Source organism: Sturnira hondurensis, unplaced genomic scaffold (genome assembly GCF_014824575.4).
Source record: "Sturnira hondurensis isolate 20B ecotype Veracruz unplaced genomic scaffold, ASM1482457v3 Scaffold0008761, whole genome shotgun sequence".
NCBI lineage: Eukaryota > Metazoa > Chordata > Mammalia > Chiroptera > Phyllostomidae > Sturnira > Sturnira hondurensis.
Genome location: NW_028081392.1, coordinates 4,199,074 through 4,209,035, shown reverse-complemented (window position 1 = coordinate 4,209,035; position 9,962 = coordinate 4,199,074). Strand labels below are relative to the sequence as shown.

At 37.0% G+C, this 9,962-nt stretch overlaps 1 protein-coding gene across 3 annotated transcripts in view; it reads right to left on the bottom strand.

Annotated features, from left to right (window-relative positions):
• Nucleotides 1-416: 416 nt before the first annotated feature.
• Nucleotides 417-9,962, bottom strand: part of ADK (adenosine kinase) — a 594,334-nt gene continuing 584,788 nt past the window's right edge. For 2 of the 3 annotated variants that reach the window (XM_037055967.1, XM_037055969.1), the window contains one exon: nucleotides 417-1,948. In XM_037055967.1, coding sequence (XP_036911862.1) covers nucleotides 1,824-1,948 — 125 coding nt within the window. In that variant the 3' untranslated portion in view covers nucleotides 417-1,823. The remainder of the gene's footprint in view (nucleotides 1,949-9,962) is intronic. The other variant, XM_037055968.1, reaches the window with a different exon arrangement.

Genomic DNA, 9,962 nt, shown 5'->3' with positions numbered 1-9,962 from the left:
CATACTCTCCGGCTAGAATCAAACAGATAATATCAAGCATTGCAAAGATGTAAAGAAACTGGAACCCTCAAACCTTGCTGTGAGAAGGGAAAACAGTTTGGCAGCTTCTCAGAAAGTGAAACATAAGGTCAACACGTGATCCAGCAGTTCTATTCGTAGGTGTATACCCTGCCCCTAAATTGAAAACACTGAGTCCATACAAAATGTTTGTACAGTAATGTTGATAGCAGCATTATTCATAATGGCCAATGTGTTACTGCAAATTCCTTCAACTGATGAATGAATAAACAAAAGATGGTAAGTCTATACAATGGAATATTATTTGGCAAAAAAAAGAGATGAAGTACTGATACATGCTACAAAATGGACGAACCTTGAACACATGCTAACTGAAAGAAGACAAATAAGCGAACACACATTATGTAACTCCATTTTAATGAATGTCCAAACAGGCAAATTTATACAGACAAAAAATAGATTAGTAGTTGCCAGGGGATGGGAATGGGGTAAATTGGGATGTACAGAGTTTCTTTTGGGGGTTCTTGATTTAGATAATGGTTACAGCTGCACAATTTTGCAAACATACTAAAATCACTGGTTTGCATACTTTAAAATGGAGAATTTTATGCCATAGGAATTATATTTCAATAATACTCAAAAAAGTCAAGCAAGCATAGGAGACCTTAAAGTTTACCTAAACCTAAAACAAAACAAAAACTTCAACAATTTTCTGTGATTTAAATTAGTTTTATAAATATTATCTTTTTCTTCTTCAACAGTAATCATTATGATAAAAATAGCAGGCATTCATTAAGCACTTATTAGGCATTGTACCAAGCATTTTAGAATTGGGTTTCTCTCTCAAATCATCTCAATGACCTTGAGCATGGGGGTCATTATCCCATTTTACAGAAAGGAAATTGAAGCTGAAAGAGATGAGTAATTTGACCAAGATCATAAAAAGGTGATCAAATCTGATTCCAGAGGTTGTATTATTTTGTCTTCCTTAAAACAGTGACTTACTGGTCTCCAATATTGTTATTTTTCAATGTGTTATGTTGTTCTTTCTATCCCAGTACCAAATCTGATATCATTTCAGGGCCCAGTATTTAATAATGATCTTTCTTCCTTAGCTCGTTGAGCACAGGACAACGACAGAAAAAATTCCCATATGACAAGTTTTTATTTGTATCAAATTATAGAGTACCATAAGTAAATATAAGATGATTAGAATATTGTAATATAACTTATAATTAGCAAGTTATTTAATTATTTCATTATGCACTGAAGAAATTATTTGGCATAACTTGGCAAGATAAATATTTCTGTACCTTTATTTATTTATGTGTACATGTGCTACATATATATATGAATGTGTATATGTATACACACATATCTCTAAATTAATATACCTGTATAAAAAGCTAAAGATTAATATGTTAGGATTAATTCCTTTAAAAATGTCTGTTATATTAAATTGCATCTGCATTCAAAGCAGAAATGTAAAAAACCTGATCAATATGCTAAATACACACAAATTTACAAAGTAACTGAAAATGAAATAAACATTTCTACTGAAATGTTATATTCCTGTTTAATTGATATTTAAGTGGCACTATCACACTAAGGAAATAAACATCACTTTTTTAGTTTGTTGAGAGAATAAAGAGTCTACTGAGCATTACTATACCTGCTAAATTAAGAATGAACATTATATAGGAAAGGATGGCAGGTAATTTTCTTCTTTATTAATATGGGAATTCTCGGGAAGCAATCAGGGCAGTGTCTGTCCTCCTGGGCCTGGGTTTCCTGCTGCTCCCCCATCAGTGGAAGTCTGGCTTCTCAGGAAAGGTGCAGCCAGTTCGCTTAATTATGACGTTTGCGGCATAGTGGCCAGCGCGGATGCATTCAGTCAGGGGCTTCTCAGAGACCAGCTGAGACAGGAAACCTGAAACACAAAGGGAAGAACATGAGCACTGGGCAGCAGCTCAGAAACGTGACCGAGTCAGACCAGAAACTGGTCTGTGTCCCTACCACAGGCTTCAGTCTGTTACCAAGATCTCTCCCAACCACCAGGAGCTTCCCCTAGTATTTCTTTTAAAGAGCTCAACGTGGGACATGACAACTATCTAAACTTAAACTATTATTCCTTCTCCTTTAGCTTTGATATTAAAAGACTGAGAGTAAGAAACACTAGCCAAATAATCTTTTTTGGGGGTCTTAAAGCTGAGGAAGTTATTATTTATCCTTTTCCCTATTTCTTTGGGTTCCCTCTGTACTGTTGTTATTCCAAGCATATTATTTCAGACAAAATGCTATCATCTGGATGTCTCTCCAAGTATAAACTCAGGAGCTGAAAAATGAAGGACAGCCTTGACTCGTGTGGCTTAGTGGGTTGGGTGTCATCCTGCAAATGGAAAGGTTGCTGGTTCGATTCCCAAGGGCACATGACTGGATTGAGGCAACCTATAATGTGTATCTTGCACACTGATGTTTCTCTTTCTTTGCCCCTCACTTCCCCTCTCTCTAAAAACAAAATAAATAAAAGTCTTAAAGAGTTACGAAGGACTTTACATTTCTCTTTCACTTCCAGATGCAAGAGTGAAGTAATTTATATAGTTAAGCACCATGTATCAGCTTGATATCAAAATATATAAAGTAGAAAACAGTATTGAGGACTTCTGCTTCTGACCAAGATGAAAAAAGGAACCAGATTTACTCTTCTCCAGAACAACTAAAATAAAGACAAAGTATATGAAACAAAGTTTTTCAATTACTGTACATCAGCCACAAAACATCCATGAAAGAAGGACAAATGAGGAAAACCATAAAATTGCTCTAACTTATTACCAAGAGTTCCCAGGCCACAACACAGGGAGGAGCAACCCAGGCAGAGCTCGTCAGTACCACCGAGTTGGACAGATCGAAGGGGCAGTCCAAATAGGACAAAACTGAGTATCTAGGCAGACTGGTCAGAGACATGACATAAGTCACCGCTGTTGGGAATAAGAGAAGTGATATCACTATAGAATCTATGCACTAAAAGGATAATAAGAAAACATTTTTAACAACTTTATACCACTCAATTTGGCAAATTAGATGAAATGAATAAATTTCCTGGAAAGATGCAAACTATCAAAGCTCACTCAGGAATAGATAACCCGAAGAGCCTTGTATCTATCAAATATATTGATTTTGTAGTTAAAAAGTTTCCTATAAAAAATTTCAGGTCAAGATGGTGTCACAAATATATAAAAGAAAAAAATAATATCAATGCTATACTTCAGAAAACTGAAAAGGAGGAAATACTTCCCAACTCATTCTTTGAAGCCAGAATTATTCTGGTAACATAATAAAAATATGCAAATATTATGAAGAAAATGTTAGCGAATCAAATCCAATAGTTTATTTAAAAAGATCATAAATTATGATTTGATCCTCAGTCAGGAGCAGATACAAGAATCAACCAGTGAATGCAAAAAAAAAAAAAAAGTGAAACAACAAACGTGTGTGTCTCTCTCTCCCCTTCCTTTCTCTCTAAAAATCAATAAATAAAATTTTAAAAAACCAACACAATTTACCATATTAACTAAGAAAATCATAAGATCACCTTAATGATACTAAAAAAACATTTCACAATATCCAACATCCACTGCTAATAAAAACTTTCTGCAAACTAGGAAGGAGAAGGAAACTTCCTCAACCCAGTAAAGGGCATTTCTGAAAAACTTACAGTTAATATCATTCTTAATGTTTGATGATACAAGGTTTTCCCCTTAGAATTAAGAACAAGGCAAGAATGTTTGTTTGCTCTTAAACACTGTACTTGAGACTCTGGCCAGTGCAACAGGCAAACAAAAGATATAAATAAAAAGCATCAAGATTGAAATAGCAATAAAACTGTTTTGATATGCAGATGGCAAGACTGTCTATCTCTTTAATTCTCAGTAGCAGGCAATCCTGCCCCCGGGCACATCCAGCAATGTCTGCGGCCAGTTTTGTTCATCCTACCTGGGACCCAGGATGCTGCTGGTATCTAGAGTCCAGGAATGCTGCCAAACACCCTATAACACCAATAATGCCAATATTGGGGAAATCCTGGTCTATGTAGAAAATCTTATGGAAAAAATTTTCTAGAAAAAAAGTTAAGACTTCCGGCAAAGATGGAGGCATAGGTAGACACACTGTGCCTCCTTGCACAACCAAAAGAAGGACAACAACAATTTAAAAATAAAAAACAATCAGAACTGACAGAAAATTGAACTGTATGGAAGTCTGAAACCAAGGAGTTAAAGAAGAAATATTCATCTATACCGGTAGGAGGGGCGTAGATAGGCAGCCAGGGTTGAGAAGACTCGAGGCAAGGTGGTGGCTGGTGAAGCAGGCAGTCCCACATTTGCATGCAGATAAATCAGGAGGAACAATTGGGGAGCGAAACAGACTGCACAACCCAAGGAACCAGTGCAGGGAAATAAAGCCTTAAACCTCTGATTGAAAACACCTGTGGGAGTTGACGGGAGAGGAGAAACTCCCACCCTCACAGATAGTCCCTTAGAGAGACCCACAGGATCCTAGAATGGACACAAACTCAACCAGGAATCAGTACCAAAGGGCCCAATTTGCTTGTGGGTAGTGGGGAAGTGACTGAAATCCAAAAGAGAGTGGAGCAAGTGCCATTGTTCTCTCTTGGACCCCTCCCCCTCCAAAGAGCATCACAACCCAGCAACTGGGTTGCCCTGTCCGGGTGAACACCTAAGGCTCTGCCCCTTACTACTTAACAGGTGCACTGAGACAAAAATACAACTAAGCAATGAGAGATAGCCAACCTATCAGATGCACAGTTCAAAGCACTGGGAATCAGGAGGCTCACAGAATTGGCTGAATATGGACACAAATTAGATGAAAAAATGAAGGCTATGCTAAGTGAAATAAAGGAAAATGTACAGGTAAACAAAAGTGAGGAGAAACTGGAAATCAAATCAACAGTATGGACCAGAAGAAAGAAATAAACACTCAACCAGAACACAACGAAGAAAACAAGAATTCAAAATAATTAGGAGATGTCCAGGACATTTTTAAATGTTCCAACATCCGAATTATAGGGGTATCAGAAGGGGATGAGGAAGAACAACAAGTAGAAAACTTATTTGAACAAATAGTGAAGGAGAACTTCCCTAATCTGGCAAAGGAAATAGATTACCATGAAGTCCAGGAAGCTTAGAGAGTCTAAAAGAAGCTGGACCCAAGAAGGAACACACCAAGGCATATCATAATTACAAGATTAAAGATAAGGAGAGAATCTTAGAAGCAGCGAGAGAAAAGGAGTCAGTTACTTACAAAGGAGTTCCCATAAGACTGTCAGCTGATTTCTCAAAAGAAACCTGGCAGGCAAGAAGGGGCTGGAAAGAAGTATTCCAAGTCATGAAAGGCAAGGACCTACATCCAAGATTGCTCTATCCAGCAAAGCTTTCATTTAGAATGGAAGGACAGATAATGTGCTTCCCAGATAAGGTCAAGTTCAAGGAGTTCATCATCACCAAGCCCTTCTTATATGAAATGCTAAAGGGACTTATCTAAGAAAAAGAAGATAAAAATATGAACAGCAAAATGACAGCAAACTCAGTTATTAACAACCACACCCAAAACAAAAACAAAAACAAAAGCAAATTATGAAAACAACTAGAACAGGAACAGAATTGCAGAAATGGAGATCACAAGGAGTGTTAGCAGCGGGGGAGTGGGAGAGGGAAGGGTGAAAATTACAAAGAATAAGTAGCATAAATGGTAGGTAGAAAATAGACAGGGGGAAGTTAAGAATAGTATAGGAAATGGAGAAGCCCAAGAACTTATATGTATGACCCATGGACATGAACTAAAGACAGGGAATGTGGGTGGGAGGGGGTGTGCAGGGTGGAGGGGAATAAAGGGGGAAAATGGGACAACTGTAATAGCATAACCAATAAAATATATTTTTTAAAAAGTTACTAAGTAAGTTTGGTAAAGGTGCAGAATAGACGACCATTATATAAAAACCAAATGAATTTCCATACTAGTAATGTGTGTATATACAGCAATTGTATATATTAGCAATGAACAATCAGAAAATATTAAAACTACTGTTTACCATACCATCAAATATGGAAAAGCCTACTGAAAAATCTATCAAAAGTTCTATAAGACCTGTATACTGAAAATGACAAAACACCCTGAGAGAAATAAAAGGAATCTAAATAAATAGAGATATAAAGTATTCATAGATCAGAGGATTCAATATTGTTACCAGGCCCTGGCTGGAGGGCTCAGTTGGCTGGAGCATATGCGAAAAGGTCGTGGGTTTGATCCCTGGTTGGGGCACGTTTGGGAGGCAATCAACTGATATTTTTCTCTCTCTTTCTCTCCTTTCCTTTCTCTCTAAAACAAATAACATCTCAGGTGAGGATAAAAGAAATACTGTTATCAGCTCTACAAAAACTTTTCTACTGATTGAAAATACTAGTCAAAGTTCCAGCAGGATTTGCCTATAGAAATGGATAAGCTGATTCTAAAATTTATGTGGAAATGCAAGTAATTTAGATTAGTCAAAACACAAATTTGAAAAAGAAGATGACTTGCTTTAAAACTTACAGAACTAAAGTAATTGAGACACTGTGGTGTTGGCATGAAGACAGACACAGATCAGCTGTTCGGTACAAATGAACGAAGACCCAGAAATAAATCTACTCTGTACAGTCAACTGATTTTTGACAAAGGTATCAAAGCAACCCAAAGGGGAAAGAATAATCTTTTCAACCAATGGTCTTAGCAGAACCATATCTAAAGAAAACAAAAATTTCAATCATTATGTCATATCATTTACAAAAATTAACTTGAAACTGATTACAGATCTAAATATAAGAGCTGAAACTATAACACTCTGAGAAAAAATAGGAAAAAAATCCTAGTGCTTTCGAATTTGCCAAAGGTACTAAGACATAAAAAAATACAAACTTTTATAAAAAACATAATTTGAACTTTCTTAGTTAAATACTTTCATACCTTGAAAACAAGAAATAATCCAGCAAAAATGGGCACACGTGTTAGCAAAGAAGATAAAGAGATGCAAAAACCACAATGAGATACCACTTCACATTGGTTAGAATGGCCATCATAAACAAAACAAGAAACAAGTGTTGGAGGTTTATGGAAAAGGGAATCCTAGTGCACTGTTGGTGGGAATGCAGACTGGTGCAGCCACTGTGGAGAATAGTATGGAATTTCCTCAGAAAACTAAAAATGGAACTGCCTTTTGACCCAGCAATTCCACTGCTGGGATTATATCCTAAGAACCCTGAAACACCAATCCAAAAGAACCTATGCACCCCAATGTTCATAGCAGCACAACTTACAATAGCCAAGTGCTGGAAGCAACCTAAGTACCCATCAGTAAATGAATGGATCAAAAACCTGTGGTACATTTACACGATGAAATTCTACACAACAGAAAGAAAGGATCTCCTACCCTTTGTGACAGCAGGGATACAACTGGAGAGCATTATGCTATGTGAGATGAGCCAGGCAGTGAGGGACAAAAACTATATGATCTCACCTTTAACTGGAACCTAATCAACAAAAGAAAAAAGCAAGCAAAATATAACCAGAGACATTGAAATTAAGACTAATCTGACAGTAACCAGAGGGGAGGTGGGAGGCGATAATGGGGGGAGGGGCTTTCGGGAAGTACTATAAAGGACACATGGACAAAACCAAGGGGGAGGGTGAAAGCAAGGGGGGGAGGTGGGTTTGGCTGGGGTGGGGGAGAGTGGTGGGTGGAAAATGCAGACAATTGTAACTGAACAACAATAAAATAATTTTAAAAAAGAGATGCCAAATAATCACATGAAAAGATGTTCACCATCCTATTCATTAGAGAACAGCAAATTAAACCCATAGCTAGATACCGCCACCCACTCACTAGAGTGGCCACTCCAAGTGTTGGTAAGGGCGTGGACCAACTGAAACACTATATACTGATCACTATAAAATCACTGGAATATAAAATGGTAAGATCACTTTGGAAACCTATTTCTCAGTGTCTTAAAGGGGTTAAACACGCACCTATCATATGACCCAGTTATTTTATTTCTAGGTGTTTAACCCGAGGTAAACGAAAGCATAAATCCACACAAGTAAGTGCAGATGAATGTTCGCAGCAGCTTTAGCTGCGATAGCCCCACACTGGAAGCAACTGAAATGGGCATGGGAAGGGACAGGACAACCATGGGCATAATGGCTGTGTCCACAGCAATGGCGTCACAGATGTAGACTTACGTCAACATTCGTAATACTGTACACTTTAAATGTGTGCACTTTTTGTATGCCGATTATACTGTAATAATACTATAAAAGAAGAAAAAAGTTGTAAAAATAACATACATCTTATTAGGTAGAATCTGGGACTACTTCCCCTCTAGAGGAAACCCGAGCTGCTGCAGCAGTACTCAAATACTCAGAGGGACAGATGATGGTGAGAAACCGCTCTGCAGCCAGACTTCTAGGCCTCCCCCCCTCGGCCCTGGGCAACCTGGGGGGTGGGGGTGGGTGGAGGTTAATTGAGAAGCTGTGGTATAATGACCTGTAGAGAGCATTATAACAGATTTATGTCCTTTCTCTTGTACCTTTCTGACCACACAGGCTTTTTTCCCTGTCAGATTTGGGAAATGCTCTGTATCAGATAAAATAAGTAAGTATTCCCAATCAAAGAATAAAATTAATTTGGTAAATGGAGTAATGTATTTTGAAGACATTTGCTTAGAATGTGAAATCATTCTCTCAAGGGGTTTAGTAAGAGCATTTTATCACTGAGTGTTCAGGTAACAGTCAAAGGTCAATATTAACTTTCAGCCAAACCGTGAGACTAAATGCACAGCCCACCACAGTGAATGGAGCAGATGCCAAATTCAGAGCCAGATCAGCTTACAATGGAAACACGTCTATTAGGAGCCTTATAAGCAACATCTGTTTTCCTCATTCCTCCTGGTATAATCTTTGTGAGAAAAAGAAAAGCGCGTGTTTGTGAAATATTTTTCTGAAGCATAGGCACCAGCATCCTTTCTCTAAGAGAACAGCTAGCTGATGACTGAAGGCAAGAACTCTGGAGAAACATCTGCTTTGACAACTGGAATACCTGGAAACAGAAAAAAGCTAAGACTTTTGTCCCAGGTGAATATCAGTTTTTCAATAATCTATTTTTAAAAACCAACTGAGATGAACTCCAGATGGTACATAATCAATTATAATTGGAACCTGTAGTTGATGTGAATCTTAAAAGTTGTGTAAAATAGTTTAAACAAAAGGAGCTTATAGTTAAAGAATCACAGAGAACCTTTTATAATATAACTAAACAACTCCAAGATAATTTTCTATTGTGTAAAATATACATAACCTAAAATTTACCATTTTAACCATTTCAGTATATTCATGCCATTAAACATACTTTGCAATGTTGTGTAACTATTATTACCTCTATCAATTTCCAGAACTTTCCCAACACTCCAAAAAACTCCATACTAATTAAACAATAACTTTCCACTTCCCCTACTTCTGGCCACAGGAAACTGCTATTCTAATTTCTATCTCTATGAGTTTGTCTGTTCTACATGCCTCGTGTGAGTAGGATCATACCACCATTTGTCTTTTTGTGTCTGGATTATTTCACTTAGCATAATGTTTCCCAATATAATTTTTAAGTTTACATTTTTAATTATTAGCTGGTCTAAAGTGTTAAAAATATTTGAAAAGAATTTCAAATTCAGAGAAAAGTTGCAAGATTAAAAATAATACAAAAAGCACCCATTTATCTTTTATCCAGATGCTTTTATTATTAACATTTTGCTTTTTTGTACATATATTTTCTTTATGAAATTCCCTCCCTCTGAACTAGTGAGAGCAAGTTTGCATCCATCATGTCTTCTTTAAATACCTTG